General features: G+C 46.3%; 1 protein-coding gene across 1 annotated transcript in view; it reads left to right on the forward strand.

Moving 5' to 3' along the window:
* Positions 1-20958: 20958 nt before the first annotated feature.
* SNX19 (sorting nexin 19) overlaps positions 20959-26103 on the forward strand; it is a 41658-nt gene continuing 36513 nt past the window's right edge. The window contains exons 1-3 of the mRNA XM_056860307.1: positions 20959-22623; positions 24230-24368; positions 25961-26061. Coding sequence (XP_056716285.1) covers positions 20959-22623; positions 24230-24368; positions 25961-26061 — 1905 coding nt within the window. The remainder of the gene's footprint in view (positions 22624-24229; positions 24369-25960; positions 26062-26103) is intronic.

A 26103-nucleotide genomic window follows, 5' to 3' on the forward strand; every position in this document is an offset into this window, starting at 1 on the left:
CTGGAGAAATGCACTTCACAGTGGAGGACTGCCTCCTCAAAACACTGTAAATGGAAGTCAGCATTGGGATCCAAGCTTTTATCTTTCAGAATCCAAAGGTGTTCTGGTCCTTCTGTTTACCTTCTGAGAGTAGGGTTGCCAACTCCTGCTTGGGAAATACCTGGAAATATGGGGGTGGGTGGGATTTGGGTTGGGGAAGGATGTCGGCGGGGTATAATTCCATAAGAGTCCACCCTCCGAAGCAGCCAATCCCTCCAGGAAAACTGGTTTATCATCTAGAGATTGGTTGTAATTCTGGGAGATCTCCAGCCCTGACCCAGAAATCGGAACCCCTACGTGAGAGCTAGCGAGCATGATGTAGTGTTTTGGAGCAGTGGACTCTAATCTGGAGAACAGGGTTTGATTCCCCATTCCTACACATGAAGCCAGCTGGGTGACCTTGGGCTAGTCACAGTTCGCACAGAACTCTCTCAGCCCCACCTACTGCACAGGGTGTCTGTTGTGGGGGGGAGAAGGGAAGGTGAATGTAAGCTGGTTTGATTCTTCCTTAAGTGGTAGAGAAAGTCGGCATATAAAAAATCTTTCTCTTCTAGTGTAACTAAACTGTTGGGCCTGGATTTAAAAAATCTCAGTTTAAACCTTGTTCCAATCCATAAAGCTTTTTGGATGACCATGGGCCAGTGACTCTCTATTGCAATGAAAAAAATGGTACAAACTCCATCTTTCTCCTCCTGGCAAGAAAGGCAGGATATCAAAATAATACAGTCTGGAACAGTTCTAAGACATGGTTAGATCTTGCAAACAGCAGGATAAAAGCAAAACTCTCAATGACTTTGCCTCGCCTTCTTACCATTTCTTTTTAATTGAGTCTCAGTTTCTAAGAAGTCATAAGAATGTTGTAATGAGCCAAATGCAGGCATTATCACACGTGAGCTCAGCAGAATCTGCCTTGTACGGATTCATCCATCAGACTTGATCCGTTCAATTCCCGCATTTCATTAGCACGATAATAAGAACAACAATGAATCTAAGTTTAGACACGTTCATTTCAATCCACTGGAATGCTTTCTGATTCCATTTAGAATGTTAATATTTTTGTAGGTTCATTTTGATTAAACTGTCTAATCCAATAGCTTACAATTACAACGGTCCCAATTTTCATAATATGCCCTTGTATTCCTCAGCTTTCCCCATCCTTCAGAAAAATCTTAGCAGATGAATAAGCTCAAAACACATCCAAGTGATCCGAGACTCCCCTCACCATCTTTTTAATTGATCATGCCAACTCATCCCAATTGTCTTAGCTTGAGGATGGTCAACTGATCTATTGTATCCTTCTTTGTCTTCACTAAACATGGATAGAATGACAGTTTCTTAGTTAGAGGTGACCCTCCAACATCACTCGAGCTAAGTAGGTCATACTGAGCCAGTAGTAGGGTTGCCAGGTCCCTCTTCACCACCGGTGGGAGGTTTTTGGGGTGGAGACTGAGGAGGGTGGGGTTTGGGGAGGAGAGGGACTTCAATGCCATAGCATCCAATGGCCAAAGCAGCCATTTATTCCAGGTGAACTGATCTCTATCGGCTGGAGATCAGTTGTAATAGCAGAAGATCTCCAGCTAATATCTGGGGGTTGGCAACCGTAGCCAGTAGTCTCCCTTAAAGTTGTCATATTAGCTTTGGCAGCAAAGAAATTCCAGGCCTCGCTAGTCCAACATAGTAATACTGAGAAGAACTGAGATGTAAACTGGTTTTTTTGATGGGGTGGGATTTACTAATTATAACTGTGAACACTATTTGGGAAGCCGTTCGAAGTTTGGGCCTGAAACCTAATTATTAGGGTTTATTCTATTTCATAGTAAGTCTGGAGTGGTATTGCTGTTTATTTATTGTTGGGGTATTCCCAGATAACTTCGGATGTTACATTTTTAAAGAACGTTCTATGCCATTCTCCAGTATTTTGAGAAGTTCTGGCGGGTTAGAGAGATTTATTTATTGAGTTTTAACCTGTTACCAAAATGTAACTTTTATCAATGATTGTTATATGGGTTTTTATCAGTTCTTGTAATGGCCTTTGGCCAAACGCAATAAACTCAAACCTACCCATTTAAAAAAAAAAAATTTCAGGATCACTTCCGCTCAGTGGCATGGGTACAGACCAGCAATGATAATGGAAACCTTCCATTCCTCTCCTGCTACAGCACCCAGTCTCCCCCTCCCCCATTGTGAAGATCTTAACACAATTAGTGCATCCATTTTCAATTACAAGGCCACAAAACAACTCATTTTCATCTATTTGATGCATGGTAATGCAGATCCTCGGGAGACAATGCCACCACTTTACGGAGGGCCTGTGAATGAAAAGAGAACATTAATTGAATATGCTGTTGAAACCACCTTCAATTAGGGCCTTGGAATTTTTGCATGACACATTCATCAATGTGGCTATGCCAGTTCTGTGCACAGTATGGTTTGGGGCTCTGCAGTTGCATGCAACATTCCATTCGTTCGCATCATTACTCCGAAAATAGCAAATTTATCTGCTAATGAGGCATTAGCATAGCTCAAGAAAATGAGATCTGCAGAGATAGGCCACAATAATGCAATGTAAAGAAAGGGAAGCAAAGAATACATGGGGGAAAGCCCTTTTGGTAAATTTCAGGTTCAGGTGTACCGAGTCCCTAAAGCTGGGGAGGATGGCAAAGCCAAATTTGCAAACCCCGAAAAAGCCGGATAAATATCTGGCTTTTTTGGGAACAGCTTTCCATGGCTCCTGGGGGACATTTTTGTAGGTAGAGCCCCCAAATTTTCAGCGAGGCTCCAAGGGACTCTTCTTGCAAGAACTCCCATGTTTGGTGAAGATTGGGTCAGGAGGTCTAGAGTTATGGGGTCTGGAAGGGGTCGCCCCTTCCTCCCCCATAGAAAAGAAATAGTGAAGTGGCTTATTCAGATTCTTTAGTTGGACCTTTGCTATGTATCTTTATGGAGGAGCCGGGCTTTAAACCATGGGAAAGTTCGCCCCATTTCTCCATAGAGATACATTGTATTACCAGATATATATTTTTTGCACAGCCTTACATGGATGTTTGGTCCTTTCAACCAGCCAAATTCTAGGTAGGCGTCCTTACATCTTGCAGCAAAAGCTTATTGGCACGGGCTTTTGTGGACAAACATACACACACCATGCATCAGACGCATGAAATGGACAGTGGTTGACACTGAATAGATGGAAAGAGATACTTTGTTTGCATACAGGCATAGTAGGGTAAGCAGGAAAAAACCTAGGGTTACCAGCCAGCAGCTGGCATGAAGAAGAAGAGTTGGTTTTTATATGCCAACCTTCTCTACTTTTTTAAGAGGAATCAAACTGGCTCACAATCGCCTTCCCTTCCTCGCCCCACAACAGACACCTTGTGAGGTTGGTGGGGCTGAGAGAGTCCTGAGAGAACTGTGACTGGCCCAAGGTCACCCAGCTGGCTTCATGTGTAGGAGTGAGGAAACCAACCCGGTTCACTAGATTAGAGTCCGCCACTCATGTGTAGAGGAGTGGGGAATCATACCTGGTTCTCCAGATTAGAGTCCAGCGCTCTTAACCACTACACCATGCTGATTCTCTTATTGTCCGCTTTTTCTTGTTCAGACTCCAGGCAGATGACAGAATTATAAAAATAATGCAATAAAGACCAGTATAATCTGAAGATCAGTGACAGTGCGGTATAGCAGTTAGAGCAGCTGTCCCCAACCTTTTTGAGTTTATGGACACCTTTGGAAGTCTGACACAGGTTGGTGGCCGCAACTACAAAAAAGTTGCCATGAGAGGTGGAGCTACTGTAGGAGGCAGAGGCACACAGTGGAAGGCCAAGAGCAGGGGATAAATGTAGTATTTTTTTAAAAAAAACACACTTGGTAAGAGGAGCGTGGAAGAGAATAAAACCAACACTGTTGGCAGCTGTTGCCAAAACTATGTTATTTTAATCTGCACAGACAATCAGATCTCCAGTGGCCATTCAGAAGCCCTGCTAGGCAAGAGCCCCAACTGGCACCACCCATTTCCTACAAATGCTCAGTCGGAAGGTATTGGTGGGTGCCATCACTTGGGTTAGAGTGCCAGAATAGGATCTGGAAAACCCAAGTTCAAACCCCAGCTCTGCCATGGAAGCTCTCTAGGTGATTTTGAGCCAGTCACCCCCTCTCAGCCTAGCCTACTTTACAAAGAAACTGGAAGAAAAGGGGGTGATGTCAGGTCCACGTTAAGGAGACAAACAAGGTATGGATATCTCAGTAAAGAAATAAAAATGGCTTTTCCCAGCCTGGAGGTATGAGATCAGCCAGCATGACCGTGTTTGAAAGCTCTGTTATATAAAACTACCTGCATGCAGAAAACTAGCAGATGGACAAAATAGTTTGGTTCGAACAAAGTCTGCAGTCCATTGGCGAGTCTCATTTTTTAAAAAAAGAAGTCCGAGATTGAATTTCTTTAGTGCGGCATTGTTGTGCCTCAATTGCTTTTTAACCCAGCAGGCCTCCACTTTCGGAGGCCCGCAATGCAGTTTATTAAACCATAAACCCCTTCGTGAGAAGGGATTAGCAGCGGAGGATCCGATCAGCAAAATGTGGTTATGTCCCTGCTGCTATTATGATCTGCATAATTCTCCATTCACTTGGCTAATGAATAGCAAACACGATCGTTACCGGCAAAAGTGAGCATCGATGCGAGTGCCGTACGTAGGCCAAATGGCGCAGAGTGGGCCATTATTCTGCATAGCTTTACTTATTGATTCCGTGGAAAAAAGAGATATACATTAAGCAGACGAACACACCATAAAAGCAGGAGAGGCAAACAAAATCACACCATTTGGAGATTAATGGTACTCCTTGGAATTAAAGAACGGAAAAGAGGAAGCCTGTCGTAGAGGATGCCTGCAGCTTGCCATTGATGAGGTCCCAGAAATTTTCCCCGCATGTAAATAACAGCTAAATTAAGCATCTATTCCAATCAGTTCAGAGGCAACATTTCCAATGGCCAAAGGAGCTAGTTCCATATTGAGAAACGGGGTTCCCTAACCCCTCCCCACACATTTCAGACCACTTATGATGATTGCTTGCAATGTGGTGTAGTGGATAAGAGCAGTAGACTACAAAATATACATCAAATTACTAAAAAAATCTTTGTGACTATATGTGCGAATCACAATTAATATAAAAAACTGCAAAACTCCTTCCTCTGTTTAAGGGCTTCCTTACAAATGAAAATTACAGCTGTACATGAAATGTCAACATCTCACAGTCACCAAGTAGTCGTAAAGTCTGGGGTAGTTATCCAGTATTCAGCAAGGGCTGAAGTTACAAAAGGGTGCATTGATTTCCCTACAAAGAGAAATGAAAGAGGAATCAATGCCTGTATCTAAAAAGAGAATTTCAGAAAAAGAAATCCCCCCCATAACAACTCAAGAATGGTGATATGACACAGCATAGCCTTTTCAGTGGTGGTGCCTGTACATGAAACACCCTTCCTTGAGAAGCACACCAGAAGAAGAGGAAGAAGGAGGAGGAGGAGGAGGAGGAGGAGGAGGAGGAGGAGGATTTTGTTTTTATATGCTGACTTTCTCTGCCTCTTCAGGGAGAATCAAACCGGCTTACAATTACCTTCCCTTTTTTTCTCCACAACAGACACCTTGTGAGGTAGGTGGGGTTGAGCTCTAAGAGAGCTGTGACTAGCCCAAGGTCACCCAGCTGGCTTCATGTGAAGGAGTGGGGAAACCAACCCGGTTCACCAGATTAGCATCTGCCGCTCATGTGGAGGAGTGGGGAATCAAACCCAGGTCTCCAGATTAGAGTCCACCGCTCCAAACCACTGCTCTTAACCACTACACCATGCAGGCATCTGCTCACATATTTATTGACACATCTTTCAACGCAGCGCCAGAACATGCAGAATCCTGTCAGATGCAGAGCCTGGGGAGCACCTGCTGATCTCTGAAGCCGGTATTTTGTGCCTCCCATCTTCCCTAGCCCAAACAAGCTCCAACATACCCATCCTCAGAAGACACAGTTTTTGACCGTAGCATTCATTCAGCCAAACACATAGGCTATGTCATATTGAACTGCAAAATGAAATAACTGTTCCCATGCAATTGGGAAGGGGAGGGTTAACACCCCAAAAAGAGAGGGAGACACTCTCAATAGAGGAATGGAAAGCCAGAGGGCTGGATCCGTGCTTGTACGGGGAAGGAATGGAGCCAAGGGGATTTGAACAGCCCTGCTGAGCTGGGGAATTGATGGAGCCTCTCTTTCAGCACCACAGACAGCTCTTCTGCATTTGTAAATATACCTGGATCATGAATAGTTATTACGGAAATGGTCTGCACGCAATTACCCACATGGGTGATGCAATGTTTCCAATGTGGGGCATGAGCGGTAGAATTTGATCTACGCGTTTGTAAAGTAAATATAGGAAATAACAGTTAGCAGTGCAACCAACGTGTCGTGGGGGAAAAACAGTAAGTGGAAATTGCAAAGTTAGACCCCTCCTAAGGAAGGATAGATAGCTGGCCACCTACCACGGCTATAGGTTAAGGCATGACCTGATCTAATCTAGATTAAAGAAGATCAGCCTATTTGATTAGCAGCATCGTAGGAGTAAAAAACAGATCCAGGCTAAGACCAAGGTGACACTGTGCTTTGCCGGACAATAAACCAACAATGCTAGTTTCTTTACAATGTTGTTACTACATTGGACCATTTTTGAGACAGATTCGGACCTGGTCTACGCTTGCAGCAGAATGAAGTGGGAGAATTCTGAGGGGGTGGAATATCCTCTAATCTGGCAACCCGGATTGGTTTCCCCACTCCTACACGTGAAGCCAGCTGGGTGACCTTGGGCAAGTCACAGCTCTCTTAGAGCTTTCTCAGCCCCATCTACGTCACAAGGTGTCTGTTGTGGGGAGGGGAAGGTGGCTGTAAACCAGTTTGATTCTTCCTTAAGTGATAGGGAAAGTCAGCATATAAAAAACAACTCTTCTTCTACCATTTCAGATGGCAAGTGAAGGATGTCTGTTTTTGGTCCATCAAAGTCAGTATTGTCTACTCAGACCAACAGTGGCTCTCCAAGGACTCAGGTGGAGGTCTTTCACATCACCTACTTGCCTAGTCCCTTCAACTGGAGATGCCGGGGATTGAACCTGGGGCCTTCTGCATGCCAAGCAGATGCTCTACAAACTGAGCCACAGCCCCTCATCCATGTTAAAAATTCCCCACAAAGAAAAAAGCAGCAGATCAGGGAGAGAGGATCTAGCCCAGCCGAGTACCTTGCAGGGTGTATTTAATGCAGGGGAATGTTAATCTGGAGATTCATTTATGGGTTGACCCCAAATTGAACATTTGGGATCACCTATCCAAATTTGGGGGTTCTGTTCTTGTAGACCCAGGCAATACAGCCAGTCTTGAACATAACATTTGATGTTGAACGAGTATGGAAGCCATTTACAGAACACAAGTGAAGGATTTAATTAAGACTTTAAAAAAAAAACTTTTCTCCTAGAGGCAATTTTTCTTGTAGAAAAGTTTGCAGCAAACTTCCTATAGAGCTCTCGTCTTAATTTTCCTTTTTTTGCCAGACTACATGCCGAAGCCCAACAGATGCGGTTGTGCTTAACTAAGAAGGATGTAAATATTTTAATACCCCATTAATTCCTGCATCCAACACTGATTGCCAGTTCCCATTCACTATTTAGCAAGGCTGGGATTCATCAGGTTGCTTTTTTCATCTAGCAGTCGAACCTGCTGTTTTCTGCAAGAAGCCCAGATTCCCACTTGCTTCCCTTCGCAGTCTCCCCAGTGTTCCATGAAGAAGTCTCTTTTCATTAATGCACAAACTCAACCCATCATCATTATTATTTTTAATCATAATCGCCCATCTCTGGAAAGAGCCATGTGTCAGACTTAAGCCTGCGGCTTTAGCTAGCACACTGTCATTTTCACTCGATAAGCCAGCGTCTGGAAAAATCAATCAGTGCTCATTTGGAAAAGCATTTCTAGGATCGCAGAAGGTTGTGACAAGCCAGCCCATATACTTGGGAGAAGTAATGGGCAGCTCAGATTCTCAGTCCAGCCTCAGGCCTTTTTCATCCTGCCTCCAGCGTATTCCCTGATTCCAAGACCGCTTTCTCCTTATATATATTGAGCTCTTTTTAAACTCTTCACCCTTTCTCAGGTTGGAATTAGAAGAAGAGTTGGTTTTTATATGCTGACTTTCTCTACCAGTTAAGGCAGAATCAAACAGGCTTACAATTGCCTTCCTTCCCCTCCCCACAACTGACACCCTGTGAGGTAGGTGGGGCTGAGAGAGTGTGACTTGCCCAAGGTCACCCAGCTGGTTTCATGTGGAGGTGTGGGGAAACAAATACAGTTCACCAGATTAGCCTCCGCCGCTCATGTGGAGGAGTGGGGAACCAAACCAGGTTCTCCAAATCAAAGTCCAATTAGACCTTATGGTAGACATTGTAGCAGGAAAAGGGTGTCTGCTACCATGGAAAAGTGAACCTTTATCCCAAGGCCAACAATGCCAGAGCATTAGCAGAGCTGTCTACTTTCAAGGAGAATGGCTGCCCCCTTCAAGATGGCCATTGGAGGAATTACACCCTCACTGGAGGGAGCTGCAGAGAACAGCTGAAGGGTCTAATAAGAACTAGACCAGAGGTATAACGCTACTGCCTCCAGGATGAGTCCTTCAGTCTGTGCAGTTGTTGACATGGCAAAGACACTATTAGTACTGTGTTTCCTGCTTCCTGCCTGCTTTGACCTCTAGCCTGTGGGTTCTGGCTTCTTGCCTGCCTTTGCTTTTGCCACTTATACAAACTCATCTCTGCCATGAGAGGGCAGTAGTAAAGCATCTGCATGGAGAGACAGCGTGGCGTAGTGGTTAAGAGCGGTGGTCTGGAGCGGTGGACTCTGATCTGGAGAACTGGGTTTGAGTCCCCACTCCCCCACATGAGCGGCAGATGCTAATCTGGTGAACTGGATTTGTTTCCCCACTCCTACACATGAAGCCAGCTGGATGACCTTGGGCTAGTCACAGCTCTCTTAGAGCTCTCTCAGCCCCACCTACCTCACAGAGTGTCTGTTGTGGGGAGGGGAAGGGAAGGTGATTGTAAGCCGGTTTGATTCTTCCTTAAGTGGGAAAAGAAAGTCGGCATATAAAAACCAACTCTTCTTCTTCTGCTGCTTGGCATTCAGAAGGTCCCAGGCTCCATCCCCGGCATCTCCAGATCAGGTAGGAAGAAGAAGAAGAGGAAGAAAAAGAAGAAGAGTTGGTTTTTATATGCCTACTTTCTCTACCACTTAAAGGAGACTCAAACCGGCTTACAATCACCTTCCCCTCCCCACAACAAACACCCTGTGAGGTAGGTGGGCCTGAGAGAGTGTGACTAGCCCAAGGTCACCCAGCTGGCTTTGTGTGTAGGAGTGGGGAAACAAATCCAGTTCACCAGATTAGCCTCCACCACTCATGTGGAGGAGTAGGGAATCATACCCGGTTCTCCAGATCAGACTCCACCGCTCCAAACCACAGCTCTTAACCACTACACCACACTGGCAAGTGTTATGAAAGACCTGTGTCTGAGACCCTGGAGAGCGGCTGCCCATCTAAATGGACAATACTGACCTTGATGGATGAAGGATCTGATTCAGTACAAAGCAGTGTCATATGCATTCATATTGTTTGCAACAGCAGCAAGTTGGCTGCCTTTACATCTAACCCCAGTCTCAGCGGGAACAGTTTGGGCAGAGTGTATTTATTTAAGAGTTTGAGTTGTTGCTGTTGACTGTTATCCCAACTCCGCAACGCTACCAAAGCAGATTACAAAAGAGTAAACTCCCGATTTCAAACGCTCCAGGGGTTCAGGGGTTTTTAGTCACACCCAAGTGACTTTCTGTCACAGCTGCCACCAAATTTCAGTCATCGTGAATATTCATGACAAACCCGGGCGATCTGAACTGTGGAATGATGCCAGCTCGCTATTAGCAAACTCCATCACTTTTTTCAGTCGGCTTCTTTTGTGGGGAAAGTCAGTGCTTGGATTCTAGTAACACACTCGGCAGGCCAGCATGGTGTAGTGGTTAAGAGTGGTGGACTCTGATCTGGAGAATCAGGTTTGATTCCCCACTCCTCCACATGAGCAGTGGAGGCTAATCTGGTGAACTGGATTTGTTTCCCCACTCCTACACATGAAGCCAGCTGGTGACCTTGGGCCAGTCACAGTTCTCTGAGCCTCACCTACCTCACAGGGTGTCTGTTGTGGGAAGGGGAAGGGAAGGTGCTTGTAAAACGGTTTGAGTCTGCCTTAAGTGGTCGAGAAAGTCGGCATATAAAAATCAATTCTTCTTCTCCTTCTTCTTCTTCTTCTTCCCTTCAGAGGCTTTTGATTTCAATGGACTTGGAAGTGCTATACTGCCGGTCACATTAACATTATAAAAAGGGGACACTCAAGGACTTATGAGGAAGGGGAAACCAGATCTCCCTCCACCATCCCATACTTAGCCCATCTCGAGCTTCTACTGTCCATCCCTCCCTCCTGCTGGCTCTTCCACTCTCTCAGCAACTGGAATAGCTCCTTCCTTGAGACTAATACCGCCTTGTGACCTGAGGAAGGGCCCTTTGTCTCCCAATCTCAATCCTGACACTCCACAGGTTGTGTGTGCCCCTTGCTTAGGCCAAACTGAACCCTCAGGTTCTCAGAGTCGCTCACAGCTTCTTCCCACGCAGGTTACCAATCTTAGAATCCTTTCTTTCCCTCTGAGCTCAGAGAGTGAGCCCCTTGACTCTGCCCACTCCTTGTCTCTCAGCTCCTACTGAAGATTAACCTTCGTCCGTCACAATGGCCTTTCCGTTCTCTACCATTCAGCCCACTCCACTGAACAACATGGCCTTCTCGATGGGGAATATCCTTCCAAGTGGCTTCTCCATTGATGCATTCATCGTAGGCTGCCAAATGTACGAGTTGTAATAGTTATAAATTACTCTGTCTTTAACCAGCTTGCTTTTCAGGACCCAGATTCACACTGTGGAATCAATGGCTCCCAGCAGGTTTTTTTTTTCCTAGTGTCATTCTGGTTCATTATTCAGGAAAAGTTGCGGTCCGATTAACTAAACCGCCATCCTCTCCCGTTTCTCCCTCCTCCCTCTCATCCAGCCATTTCAGTCCTCTCTGAGTGCGAAATGAAGTCATTTGTCAGTTCAGGTGTCAAGATCAAAATGACTTTCTAAATCTCCTGGCATTTCCGTCCCCATTCCTCTGTTCTCTCTGGCTGAAATAACTTTAACATAAGAAATGGTTGCTTGGTTGATGTATTTTTTAAGAAGCACACCGAGGCTCACCTCTCCTTGCCAGGTACTTCTTCAAATAAACCCCAAAACTGTTCCAGAGGGATGGATCATGGAGACAATCCATCCGTCTCGGATTCCCAGCGGCACTCAAATCCATTCCAAAGCACTTCTGATGGTGTCAGATATGATCTCCAAGATGTATAACTTTGGCGGTCACAACCTGCTTTCTCACACTTCTTCATAATCGTCGGGGTAATGACTGCAGCGTCTCAAAAAATATTTTGTACCCCTGGTCTGGATCTCATTGACAGACTGTTAAATATCTAGACAGCTCTATTCATTACTGCAAAGCTATTCCCAGCTTATGTGCAGGCGTAAGCAATGAGGAAACCAAGCCTTGAAATGTATCCTCTGTCCTCATCAGGATTTTTAAAAAATGAATGCACTGTTCCAGCAGAAGGGGGGGAGGAGGAGGAGGAAGAGGAGGAAGAAGATGAGTTGGTTTTTATATGCTGACTTTCTCTTACCATTTAAGGAAGAATCAAACCGGCTTACAATCACCTTCCTTTCTCCTCCCTACAACAGACACCTTGTGAGAAGAAGTAGAGGAGTTGGTTTTTATATGCTGACTTTCTCAACCACTTAAGGGAGACTCAGACTGGCTTAGAATCACCTTCCCTTCCCCTCCCCACAACAGACACCCTTTGAGGTAGGTTGGGTTGAGAGACATTGACTTGCCCAAGGTCACCCAGCTGGCTTCATGTGTAGGAGTGGGGAAACAAATCCAGTTCACCAGAGTAGCCTCCACCGCTCATGGGGAGGAGAGGGGAATCAAACCCGGTTCTCCAGATCAGAGTCCACCGTTCTTAACCACTACACATTGAGGTAGGTAGGGCTGAGAAAGCTCAAAGAGAACTATGACTAGGCCAAGGTCACCCAGCTGGCTTCATGCGTAGGAGGGGGGACACCAACCCAGTTCACCAGATTAGCATCCGCCGCTCATGTGGAGGAGTGGGGAATCAATCCCGGTTCTCCAGAGTGGAGTCCCCTGCTCCAAACCACTGCTCTTAACCACTACACCATGCTGGCACTTGAAAGTTCATACCCCGAAAATTTTGTTGGTCTTCAAAGCTCCCTTCATCAGAACAATACAGCTATCCTCTGAAACAAAATTTACAGACCTCTATAACAGCAGCCAGCTCCCACAAATTATTATGCTTTGGAAAAAAATATATTTGATGACAAAGAATATAATTCCTAATGTTTTGTATCTGGCTCAGTTTCAAGATGCTTTCAGAGTTGGGTGAGGAACACGAGAAGCAAACAGAAACCAATTTCTCACCTACTTGGTGCCTATTCTCCACATCAGCCTTGCTCAGAGCACAGGTTAGTTGTTGTTGTTGTTTTTCTTTCAGGAAGAGTAAATGCTACAAGGAGAGGAGCTGTTGGATCTCAAAACTCCCAACATAAGTAGCATTAACACCTCCTGGAATACGGAGGGCGCTTTGGGGCTTTGCAGGTCACAGATGAAAATCTGCCTCAGGCTGGAGATCAGTTGTAATAGCCGGAGATCTCCAGCTAGTACCTGGAGGTTGGCACCCCCCTCTAACCCCCCCCCAAAAAAACCTTTAGGCATTTCCGAACCTGAAGTTGGCAATCCTAGGTGAGGCCGTTTCAGCACTTCAAAAAGGCCTGGGGGAAACAAGAATGCCAATCTTTGGGCCTGGTCAGGATCAGGCCCTTGTGGCATTTTTAAATTACTTTAAATGGTGGTGGCCTCATGGTGGCCATGAGAACGCTATCCTGTCTAGATTGGAACTTAGTCTTCTCAGGCCCAGGAGGAAGGCTGGTACCATTCAGCCAAGCAGAAACTTAATTCCTTCAATGCTTCTGACCACCTCACATGAACACATGAAGTTGCATTATACTGAATCAGACCCTGGCTCCATCAAAGTCAGTATTGTCTACTCGGACTGGCAGTGGCTCTCCAGGGTCTCAGGCAGAGGTCTTTCGCATCACCTTCTTGCCTAGTCCCTTTAACTGGAGATGCCAGGGATTGAACCTGGGACCTTCTGCATGCCAAGCAGAGGCTCTACCATTGAGACACAGCCCCACCTCAAGCAGCCCAGAAGGATTTGATGGTTGCGAGTACCACAAGCCACGCTGAGGATGGCTCAAGCCCATTTTTTCACTCCAAGAAAGGTGCATCCTTCACCTCTGAGGCCTATGTCTCCCCCTGAGGTTACAAGGTGTTTATCTAATAACTTGTAGCTACTCCAAAGTTTTACAAAATAGTAGTAATGACAAAGGTTCAGATAAATCGCAAAACATGTACTACAGTATACAAACAATGAGCAAACGCAAAAAGCAAAAGTGTTGATGTTATAACACAGAACCACAACAGTATGACCAAAGGCCAAAACAAAAGCGTTAATAATATAACACAGAACCAGAACAGTTTGAAATCAGATGGTGACTGGTGTTTTTCCATGAAATGAGCTACCAGAGGAGCTTGTAGATAGCAATTTCTGATTTTGCTGCGATGTTCAGAGAGTCTGTATCTCAAGGGACATGTGGTAGCACCCGAGTATAAAAGATCACAAGGGCAAATAAGAATGTAAACCATGTTAAACGATGAGCAATTGGAAAAACACCGTTCCCCATCTAATTTCATACTGTTGTGGTTCTGTACTATATTATTAACACTTTTGCTTTTTGCGTTTGCTCATTATTTGTATACTGTAATACATGTTTTGCAATTTATTTAAACCTTTGTTGTTACTACTATTTTGTAAAATTTTGGAGTAGCTACAAGTTATTAGATAAATGCCTTGTAACCTCTGGTGCTTTGCCCATTTTTTTCTGTCTTCTATCAGAGGTTTCACCCCCTTCTTTTTTTCCATGCCTCCCCCAGCCAGGCCCAGCAATGCTATAGTGGCTTGGCTCAGACTTGGCTGGCAGCGGGGACCCAGAAGGGGATGCCAGTCCCTTTGCCATGCTGCTGATAGCTGGCAGCGAGCCAGGGGATCAGCATAGGGTTGCCAGGTCCCTCTTCACCACTGGCAAGGAGGTTTTTGAGGCAGAGCCTGAGGAGCACGGGGTTTGGGGAGGGGAGGGACTTCAATGCCATAGAGTCCAATGGCCAAAGCGGCCATTTTCTCCAAGTGAATTGATCTCTATCGGTTGGAGATCAGTTGTAAGAGCAGGAGATCTCCAGCTTGTACCTGGAGGTTGGCAACCCTAGATCAGCATCTTCCTCAGTGTGCCAACCTGATTAGTTTCTCAGGCAGTTTGGCTGGAGAACCGGCCCTGAAAATAGCCCGTTCCAAAATCTGCTCCCTTCACATTCTAGTTAACCTCAGAAAGCAGCTGCAGAGAGATTTGGTACGGATCAGAATTGGTGTTCTGGGAAATGAGTTTTGAAATGTCTTTGGCTCCGTGACCAAAACTACCCCATACCAGGATGTTTTAAACTCTGATAGGGAATAAAAGGCAAGCAAAAATATGACTTCCTGTTTTCTTCCCCTTGCGTGTGTCAAGAGCAGTCAAGTCACAGCTGACTTATGGCAACCCAGTAGGTTTTTCAAGGCAAGAGACTGGTTTGCCATTGCCTGCCTTTGCATAGCGATCATAGACTTCCTTGGTGGTCTCCCATCCATGTACTAACCAGGGCTGACCCTGATTAGCTTCTGAAATCTGAAGAGATCAGGCTAGAATGGGCCACCCAGGTCAAGGCTTTTTCCCCCGTACGGCAGCTAAATGTAGAAGGGGGTAAAATTGGAGAAACTGTGCAAACTGTTAAATTCCCTTCTTCAGCTCCCCGTGGTCCAATCTGTATTCCTATGCCCTTTCCAGGCAGCACATTGGAGATCCAGTCACAGAATTATAAATACACTTGTCATTTGGTTCTTTATTTCTTGGAAACCAGTCACATCTTTCACCCAGTGCCCCCAAACCTAAGAACACAAGAACATGAGAAAGGCCCTGCTGGATGAGACCAAAGCCCATCAAGTCCAGCAGTCGGTTCACACAGGGGTCAACTAGGTGCCTCAAGTAGTAGAAAAGGGCAAGAAGAGTCCAGTAGCACCTTAAAGACTAACAAAAATATTTTCTGGTAGGGTATGAGCTCATACCCTACCAGAAAATATTTTTGTTAGTCTTTAAGGTGCTACTGGACTCTTGCCCTTTTCTACTACTGCAGACAGACTAACACGGCTACCCACTGTGAATCAGGTGCCTCAAGGAAGCCCCCAAACAAGATGACTGCAGCAGCACTATTCTGCCTGTCTTCCACAGCACCTAACATAATAGGCATGCTCCTCTGATCCTGGAGAGAATAGGGTAGATTCACAGTCACACTCATCTCTTGGCCAAACTAACATTACCTTTTTCCATAGAGAAAGGCACGTTTCTCCCCCTTGTTCCTCTCTCAGGCAAATTCCTGTCGAATGTATCGTCTTCACCAGGCTGTTTTCCACTGTTCAACATCTTTCCTGGGACTGCGTGTGGAGATCCTTCCCATGTGCGGAATGTAGCTGTGTGGAAACCTTGAGAGCACCTTAATATGTGCAAAACCAATTTTTTTAAAAAAAAATCCCTTGGAAAGCCCAGTAGTATCCCATAACAGCAAAAGCCCCTTTCAATTCCCTTCTCTCAGCCCCCTCCTGAAGGGAGGAGACGGTTTATTCTTATTCTGATTGAGGACAATTTGCCATATGGGAAGGGGGGGGGATTTCCACCATAGAGTTTTTAGAATTGCTTGACCTTCTGGAGAATGACAGTGAAGGGGATTTCCATCAAAGTGTATGTTGTGTGTGTCACCTGTTACAGGTGAACTCTAACCAATTTTTAACAAGCTTTGCAAATGCACAGGAGGGTCTTATGATAGCAGGTGCGGCATAATGCCTGAGAGACAGAGGGGTGAGCTGGGAAGCCTCCCCCCACATTCAAATTTCACCTTAGCCAGGAGCCATCCTGAGATGGCCTTGGGGAACTGCCCAGGCATGCATGAGACAAGCTAACAGCCTACACAGACATCAACATCCTTTGGTTTTCTGCATCTTAATAATTTGCAAGACAGGGTCAGTTGACAACATAAAACAGATTTTATAAAATACATTACTTTTTAATAAAGCTAAATGTTCTGAAGAAGCAAACGGCAGCAGAGATTCATGCGGCACAGACATTAAAGCTTTAGGCCTGGTTTCACTCAACCATGAAATTCACTGGGTGACATTGGGCCGGTTCCATTCTAACCTACCTTGCAGGGTTGCTGTGAAAGGGGAAATCGGGAGAAGGGAAGCTCTGAGCTCCCTAGAAGAAAGGATGCTTTCAAAATGGGATAACAAAATGCATAGAATAAAAGCAATTATAAAACTACAGTAAAACTTCTTCTAAAACAGCAGTAATCAGCAATAGAATATATGGGAGGGGGGAGCATAGCTAAGAAAAGGCTGTCTTGTGTGACCTCCAATCTCATCTCAGTTAATGAGTAATGAAAGAGAGGAAAATGACATGAGCCATTTCAAGCAAGGTATGACCATACCTGTCCTTTCTTGCCAATATATTTAACAAGATGTTTATATACCAATTTACATGTTTAAGTAGGGTTGTCAATCTCCAGGTACTAGCTGCAGATCTGCTATTACAACTGACCTCCAGCCGATAGAGATCAGTTCACCTGGAGAAAATGGCTGCTTTGGCAATTGGATTCTATGGCAGTGAAGTCCCTCCCCTCCCCAAACCCCACCCTCCTCAGGCTCCTTTTTACCCTTGTGGAACCCTTGAAATAATATGCATGTCTCAAGGAACCCCCTACATATGATTACGTATGATTTGCATACGATTAGCCTATTCATCACTATTTTTTGCGGAACCCCTAATAATTCCTCGGGAAACCCTGGTTGAGAAATGCTGCTTTAGAGTAAGGTAACTTCTGAAACTCCAGATCGCCTTCTCTAATGTGTATGCTATGAGTAGGGTTGCTAACTCTGGTTGGGAAATTCTAGGAAATTTGGGAGTGGAACTGGGGGAGGGTGGGGTTTGGGAGGAGAGAAACCTCAGTGAGGTATAACGCCATAGGGACCATCCTCCAAACAGCCATTTTCTTCAGGGGAACTGATCTCTGTAGTCTGCAGATCAGTTCTAAATCTGCAAATCAGTTGTAATTCTGGGAGATCTCCACACCCCACCTGGAGGTTGGCAAACAACAGTTAGACAAGCAATAGCTTTCTATTTGAACAGCTATTGTAAGACTATCTGTTGGGCAAACCAGGATGGTGTAGTGGTTAGAGTATCAATTTAGGATTGCCAGGTCCCTCTTCGCCGCCAATGGGATGTTTTTGAGGGTGGTTGCCTGAGGAGGGTGGGGTTTGGGGAGGGACTTCAATGCCATAGAGTCCAATTGCCAAAGCGGTTGTTTTCTCCAGGGGAACTGATCTCTATTGGCTGCAGATCAGTTGTAATAGCAGGAGATCTCCAACTACTACCTGGAGGTTGGCAACCCTATATAAACTTTAATTTATGCATGGGAGGTTTTGCCTTTGATTTGCTGCCCTCTAGACGCACATTTCCCCATCCGCATTTTCAAAACTCTGCATGGGGGCTTATTTTTTGGGTTTTGAGAATGCGGATGGGGAAAACGTGCATCTAGAGAAGTGCAAATCCAAGGCCATTTATGCATGGGAACTTTTGCCTTGGATTTGACACTCTCTAGTGGTTCTCAAAAGTCGGCATATAAAAACCAACTCTTCTTCTTCTTCTTCCCACACTAACTAAAAACAAACTTTTTTAGGGTTGGGGGGGATATGGACCACTATTCAGCAAAGGGTGATGTCCTGTAGTTTATGTACAATCTGTAAAATTGTAGTTTGTTTTTAATTTTGAGTTAGAGTGGGAAGGGGGGAATTATATTCTGAGCAGTGGTGAAAGGGGGGAACAGAGCAACAAAGGTTGAGAACCACTGATCGAGTGTGTGTGTGTTAAGTGCTGTCAAGTCGCTTCCGACACATGGCGACCCTAAGAATGAAAGTCCTCCAAAATGTCCTATCTTTGACAGCCTTGTTCAGATCTTGCAAATTGAAGGCTGTGGCTTCCTGTATTGAGTCAATCCATCTCTTGTTGGGTCTTCCTCTTTTCCTGCTGCCCTCAACTTTTCCTAGCATGACTGTCTTTTCTAGTGACTCTTGTCATCTCATGACATGACCAAAATACAACAGTCTCAGTTTAGTCATTTTAGCTTCTAGGGTCAGTTCAGGATTGATTTGATCTAGAACCCACTGATTTGTTTGTTTTTTTGGCAGTCCACGGAATCCGTAGCACTCTCCTCCAACACCGCATTTCAAAGGAATCTATTGTCTTCCTATCAGCTTTCTTCACTGTCCAGCTTTCACACCCATACATAGTAATAGGGAATATGATGGCACAAATTAATCTAGTCTTAAAATATTGTCGAAGGCTTTCACGGTCAGAGTTCATTGATTCTTGTAGGTTATCCGGGCCGTGTAACCGTGGTCTTGGAATTTTCTTTCCTGACGTTTCGCCAGCAACTGTGGCAGGCATCTTCAGAGTGGTAACACTGACACTGAGAGACACTGTCCTTCAGTGTTACTCCTCTGAAGATGCCTGCCACAGTTGCTGGCGAAACGGCAGGAAAGAAAATTCCAAGACCACGGTTACACGGCCTGGATAACCTACAAGAACCAATAATCTAGTCTTGGTGGCCAGTGACACATCCTTACACTGCAGAATCTTTTCTAGCTCCTTCGTGGCTGCCCTTCCCAGTCTCAACCTCCTTCTGATTTCTTGGCTGCAGTCTCCCTTTTGGTGGACGGTGGAGCCAAGGAACAGAAATTGCAATTTCCTGATTGTCAACCTTAAAGTTGTGTAATTCTCCTGCAGTCGTGACTTTTGTTTTCTTGACTGATCGAGAGGGGGGGGGGGCAAATCCGAGGCAAAGGCTCCTGTGCTGAGCTCCGAGCGCCAGATGGCACTGGACGGAAAACCCCAAGCCCGGCGCGCAACCAGCTTTGCGCTCGCCTCTCCTCGGCCGAGAGACCCAGGAAGCGCTCCGGCGACGCCTGCCCGCCCCGTCCGTCCGCTGCAGCCTTTCTGGCCGGGAGGGGGCGCTCTCCCCCCCCACCCCAGCCGGTCGGGAGAAGCCGGAGAGGAGCCGCGGTTTGCAACGGAGGCAGCTGGGTGTTGTTGTTTTTTGCAAGCACCCCCCGGGGGAGGGATCGGAGGGGCTGCATCAGGGGAGTTGAAGGGCTTCTGCCTTTGCATGCTCCGGAGGCAGCTGGGGTTTCTTTGCAAGCACCCCCCCCCCCGGGGGAGGGTGCTGCATCAGGGGAGTTGAAGGGCTTCTCGCAAAAGCCCCTTTGCATGCTCCGGAGGCAGCTGGGATTTTTTTGCAAGCACCCCCCTCCGGGAGAGGGTGGGGGGGATCAGAAGAACTGCATCAAGGGAGTTAGCCCCTTTGCATGCTCGGGAGGCAGCTGGGGTTTTTTTGCAAGCACCCCCCGGGAGTAGGGGGGGGGATCAGAGGGGCTGCATTAAGGGAGTTGAAGGGCTTCTCGCAAAAGCCCCTTTGCATGCTCCGGAGGCAGCTGGGGTTTTTTTGCAAGCACCCCCCGGGAGTAGGGTGGGGGGGATCAGAGGGGCTGCATCAAGGGAGTTGAAGGGCTTTTCGGAAAAGCCCCTTTGCATGCTTCGGAGGCAGCTGGGTTTTTTTTGCAAGCACCCCCCGGGAGTAGGGTGGGGGGGGATCAGAGGGGCTGCATCAGGGGAGTTGAAGGGCTTCTGCCTTTGCATGCTCCGGAGGCAGCTGGGGTTTCTTTGCAAGCACACACACCCCCGGGGGAGGGTGGGGGGATCAGAGGGGCTGCATCAGGGGAGTTGAAGGGCTTTGCGCAAAAGCCCCTTTGCATGCTCCGAATGCAGCTGGAGGGATGCCTCTTCTCCCATTGTGACTTTCCCTTCTTGGGGACGGCCGAGCCATGACCGCACGTCAATACCCGCTGGTGGGGAAACTGCAGGAAACGAGCCCTCCTTTTTAACAAGTCGTTGTATGCGGTTAAGCCGGTGGTTCCCAAACCTTTCGGGCCGCCGCCCCCCTCGGTTCCACAAACTCAACCCCAACGCCCCCCTCATCCTATGCTATAAAGAGCATTATGCAGATCAGGGGTTTGCGTGACTCACTAAAGAAGGCAGTAACCATAAAATTTCCAAACGGTCACAATTAATTGTGCATCTATTCAAAACCAAATGAAAACTTTTTTTAAGTTGGAATTTCTTCAACAAAACTGAGGAACTCGATCCAGTGGTACCAGCTCTTTAAAGTCGGGCGGGGGGGAATCTGACAGTTTCCACCAAATTTGCCAGCATGGTGCCATAGCTTGGTCTATTGTGAATTAGTGAACAACGCAGGTGAAGGGGCCCGCCTCTAGCGCCCCCCTGCTACCCCCTTGCCTCTTGGTGCCCCCCCTAGGTAATCCCACTCCTCCACCCCCAGCGGGTGGTACTGCCCACGTTGGGAACCACTTATTTAAACAAATGTCAGCTTTTCGTCACGTGGTTGGGAGCCTTTGTTTACCAGCGAGGAGGTCTGTGCTGTTTTAAAAGAGAGAGGAAAAAGGCCGGAGATGTCAAAAGTCCAAGAGCCCGGCGCTAGCTTAAGTGACATGGTGGGGAATCGGAAGCTGGTGGCCTTTGGGGCCGTCCTGGGCTGGCTGCTGGTTGTCCACTTGCTGGTTAACGTTTGGCTCCTCTGCATCCTCTCCGGCTTGTTGGCGGTGCTGGGCGGGTGGTTCGGCTCCCAGGCGGTGATCGGGACCCGCAACCGGGTCCACCTGGAGAGGTTCCTTCTCCTGGAACGCTCCTCCCCAAACCCAGATGCGGAGAAGCAGCTGGATGAAGAGATCGAGAACATGATCCAGAAGATCATCCGGGATTTTGTGTCCTCCTGGTACCGGGCTGTGAGCCGCGAGCAAAGCTTCGAGCGGGAGGTTCGGGCGGCCATGATGGGCCTCGCCCAGGAGCTGAAGAGGCGGTTGGCCTTGGTGGACAAGCAGGCGTTGACCCAGAAGGTGCTCCTCCTCGGCGGTTGCCACCTGCAGGCTTACAAAAAAGCCCGAGAAAAACTGGCAACACTGGGAGACTTTGATGACCCAATTCAAAGAGCTGATCGGCTGTGGCTAGAATACTGTGAATTGTCAGCCCCACACACTGCGGTCCAGAGCCCCACAAACGAGGTGGACTACTCCCGGTGCATTGTGGACTTGCTGCTGCGCATCTTGGTGCCTGAACCGCACCTGCGAACCAGGACTGGGCGCTTTGTGGTGGTGGAGCTCGTGACTTGCAACGTGCTCTTGCCCATGATCAACAAAATGGCGGACCCCGACTGGCTCAACCTGCTACTGATTGGGATCTTCTCCAAGGCTGGTGGGAAAACGGCCGAGGGGAAAGAAGGGACAGTGGGGTTGCCTCCAAGGCCGGCCCTTTCCCCACCCCAGCCCATGGTGCCCAGTTCATTGCCGCTGCCGTTTCCATCAGAAGCCATCCCAGAGGTACGGATGTGGTCCCCCAGAGGTTCCGACTCTTCAGTCTATGACACAATGGATGCTTTGGAGTATCATCAGCTGGAAGAGAAAGAACCTGCCAGCAGAGAACTGAGTGCTGATGTGAACGGAAGGAGAGCCAGTAGCATATCTGCATCCTGCCTTCAGCCGGATACTCTGGGGTCCTTCTTCCCTTGTGAGGGCTTGGAAATTGAGTCCCCCTTGTCGGATATAGGGAGGGAGTCTGGCTCCGTGGTCCTCATATCCGCAGAGGAATTCCTCGCAGATCCCCTCAGTCCCCTGGAAGGGCCTGACCGTCTGGACCAAGAAGAGGGGTTGGGAGTCAAAAGCAGGTTCTTGAACGACGGTTCCGGCTGTAGCTTGGAAGCCAACGTCCGGAGCCCTTCCCTAAGCCCGTGCCCAGACATCCAGATCGAACCAGCTGAGGAGAAGGAGGAGACCTTCGCTTCCCTGACGGCTCTTCTGGAGGACTCGCAGAAGTCTTTCTTGAGGCGGCCGTCCTACTTGGAGAAAGACTTGGTGTCGTCTGAAAGCCTGGCCCACAGCCCTCAGGACCTGCCGAGCTTGCTGTCCTCCTCTCCCACCGCTCCCATGGGTACCTTCAGCTTTGAGCCACTGAGTAGCCCAGATGGTCCAGTGGTCATCCAGAACCTGCGGATAACCGGCACCATCACAGCCCGAGAGCACAGTGGAACAGGGTTCCACCCGTACACCTTGTATACTGTCAAGGTAAGTCAGTAGTTCCTCTGCTCATGTTGTGCATGGGTAGGCAGGCTTTATTTATTTATATTATTTATTTAAAACATTGTTAATGTACTTTGTTTAAAAAACAAAATAAAATTCAATACAAGAGTCTAGAACAGAAATTACTAAATAGAACAACAACAAAATATACCAGCACAAACAAAATGCACATTCTAGCCAAAAAACCATTCAGCTTGGAAGGCTTTAAGAGGGGAGTGGGTATGTTCATGGAGGAGAGGGGTATTCATGGCAACTAGTAAAAATGGATACTGGTTGTGATGCATACCTTTTCTCTCCAGGATCAGATACGCATGACTTGATGGACCTTGGTCTGATCCAGCATGGCCTTTCCTATGTTCTTATATTTTTAATATTTCAAATTTTTTGGACTTTTGGCTGTGTAGAAGACAGGTTAGTTTACTCAGACGAATACACTCTGAAAGCTGCTCCAGCCACACCTCCTTCTTTTGGATTGTATTTTTCTTCCCATTTTGTGCAAGTATTAACCTTTGTCAATATTATTTATTAAAAAACGTTTTAATGCCGCCTTTGCACCCAATCAGGGTCCACAAGGCGGAGAATATATTTTTTTTAATTAAAACATTTGCGTCATCATAAATACAGATAAAATAATTCAAGTAAAACAGAAGCAGTGCTACAAGGAGAGCCAGTCGTTATTGGGGGTATGCCAGACGAAACAAAGTCTTCACCTGCTGGCGAAAGACACTTTTAGAGGGAGACAGGTGAATCTCTCTGGGGATGGAGTTCCAAAGTTTGGGTGCTGAGACTGAGAAGGCCCATTCTCAGGTTGCCACCTGTCTAGCTTCAGATGGCAGGGACAACCAAAGCAAGGCCCTCGAAGATGATGAAGTGTACGGGTAGGCTTATATGTTGTTAAAGCATATTCTGCCTTATCGATATGACAGTAAAGTGTGGATTGCTTGTAATTTTTAAATCTGTGACATTCAGTGGCTCTTCTGAGAGCTGTTCCCTAATGTGGCACCTTCAAGTTTCAGAAAAGGGGGCAAGACCCTTGCTTTGTGGGGCTTGCGCTTGGCAGGTGGTTTCCCCCTTGAACATGTAACCCTTCTGGAGAGGCAGGCCTCATTCCAGGTGTGGAAATAAATGAGCTCTTTTTTTAGTTGATAGTAATTGTGAGCATGGCTTTCTGTGGAGTGAATACCATCATTTTAAGTGGAACTCTGTACACATGCATGAGCACATGAAGCTGCCTTATACTGAACCAGACCCTTGGTCTAGCCAAGCCAGTATTGTCTACTCAGACCGGCAGCGGCTCTCCATGGTCTCAGGTACAGGTCTTTCTCATCGCGTACTTGCCTAGTCCCTTTTAACTGGAGATGCCGGGGATTGAACCTGGGACCTTCTGCATGCCAAGCAGATGTTCTACCATTGAGCCTCTCTTTACAGCTCTCCAGGGTCTCAGGCAGAGGTCTCTGTAGCTCTTCCTCTAAAACTCTTGTGTTTTTTTTTTTTTTTTTTTTTTGGCTTTTTGTACAACTTCTGGTAAAGGAGTTGAACGTTATTTGCATTCCAAAGCCAAGTAGGCAGTCATCCCCTTTTTCTTCGGCAGTATGAAACGACTTTGGATAGCGAGAACACCAGCAGTCTCCAGCAGGTGGCGTACCACACGGTGAACCGGCGGTATCGAGAATTCTTGAACCTGCAGACCCGACTGGAGGAGAAGCCGGATCTCCGGAAGTTCATTAAAAGTCAGTACCAAACCTTGCTTTTTTCTACCTTCTCTGTTTGGTGCAGCAACGCGCAAAAAAAAAAAAAGGGAAAGGATTGCAAGAAATATCCCTTCTGTAGTAGTACCGGACAGTCACAAGCAAGGAGGCAGTCTGGAAAATAATCGTACATATTTATGTAGGGTAAACTGTTATTTCCTTCTATCCTCCTCCTGGGGAAAAAAATGGTAGAATTAAACCGAGTGATGGAAATACAGCCAATTGCATAGCTGGTAATATTAAAATACAATTAATTTCAACATGCTCCTAAACATATCTTATTGGTTAGTATCGACATTTTAGATTCTTAAAAAAAAAATATTTATTTATTTTTTTACACTGCTTCTAGTCTGTTTTACGAGAATCGTTTTAGGCTGCTGACCTTTTCGAAACAGAAAACAACACAGTTCATGCATTCATTCATTCATTTTTGAATTTTTATTCTGCTCTGAGCCCAGCCAAAGCTGGGCTCTGAGCGGCTCACACCACAAACCGTCCCTTCATAATGCAGTTCATGTCATATCAATATACAAAAATACAATTTAGCAATTAAATCCACACTTCTAAAACTCATACCCTGCCAGAAAATATTTTTGTTAGTCTTTAAGGTGCTACTAGACTCTTGCTCTTTTCTACTACTTCTAAAACTGTTCATATATAGCAGGAGTGACGTTCCTTCTGATCTGCCCCTCCCCCAACAAAGTTTACTGAGCCCAATATCTTTTATGTGTTTATTTTTAATAAATTAGTGTAGCACAAACAATTTTTTTTGCATCGTATTTATTTATTTGCACAGAATTATGCCAAGAGGCCCTGAGTCCCACCAACACTCCCCTTCAGGTGCCATACAATATCTAGGGTTCAGTTGAACTCTTCCCAGCATTGAAAATAAGCATGTCTTCTAGAACTGAGAGCTGCCTTTTGTTATGCTGTTTTTTAAGACCAAGGAGTAATGTTATTGTCAGTAAGAATGGAATTGGAATGTATACCCACAAAACAACAGTGGGCCAGACATCTAAACATCTCCCTCCCTCCTTCCTTCCTTCCCTCTTTCTTTCTCTCTTTCCCTCCCTCCCTCCTTCCCACAATATATAAAACTGCAAAACTTCTTCCTCTGTTTAAGGCTGCCTTACAAAGGAAAATTGCAGCCATAAATAAAACGTCAACATCTCACAGTCACAAAGTAGTCTTAAAATCTGGAGTAGTATATCCAGTACCTTAACATTTAATGCCAGGTAGTGGAGATAACAAACTTTATCAAAGACACAGGCAAAGCCAATTAATGATATTATTTTTTACTTTGTATTTTACTTAAAATACAAACCTGCTTAAAACAATAACACTCTTATTTGCCTTTAATTAATAGTCTTTGATAATTGACACCTCGGGATGGGGGGGCTTTCTCAACTGGCTTGCAGGCCGCATAACAGCTCCCAAGGGGCTGGGTCCAGCCCCCGGGCCTTAGGTTTGCCCCCCCCCCCCCGCTCTACCCACTACACTTCACTGGGAAAAGTATTTTATTAATATTGTTCAAGATGATATAAAATTCATTGGCCTGTTTTGTTTTTCCCCAGATGTAAAAGGTCCAAAGAAGCTATTTCCTGATCTTCCGTTTGGAAACATGGACACAGATAAAGTGGAAGCCAGAAAAAGCCTCCTGGAATCATTCCTGAAGGTGGGGAGTTTTCTTCCTTCTCCGTTTTAGTAGATGCAGCAG

Source organism: Euleptes europaea, chromosome 14, assembly GCF_029931775.1.
Source record: "Euleptes europaea isolate rEulEur1 chromosome 14, rEulEur1.hap1, whole genome shotgun sequence".
In the NCBI taxonomy this organism is placed as follows: domain Eukaryota; kingdom Metazoa; phylum Chordata; class Lepidosauria; order Squamata; family Sphaerodactylidae; genus Euleptes; species Euleptes europaea.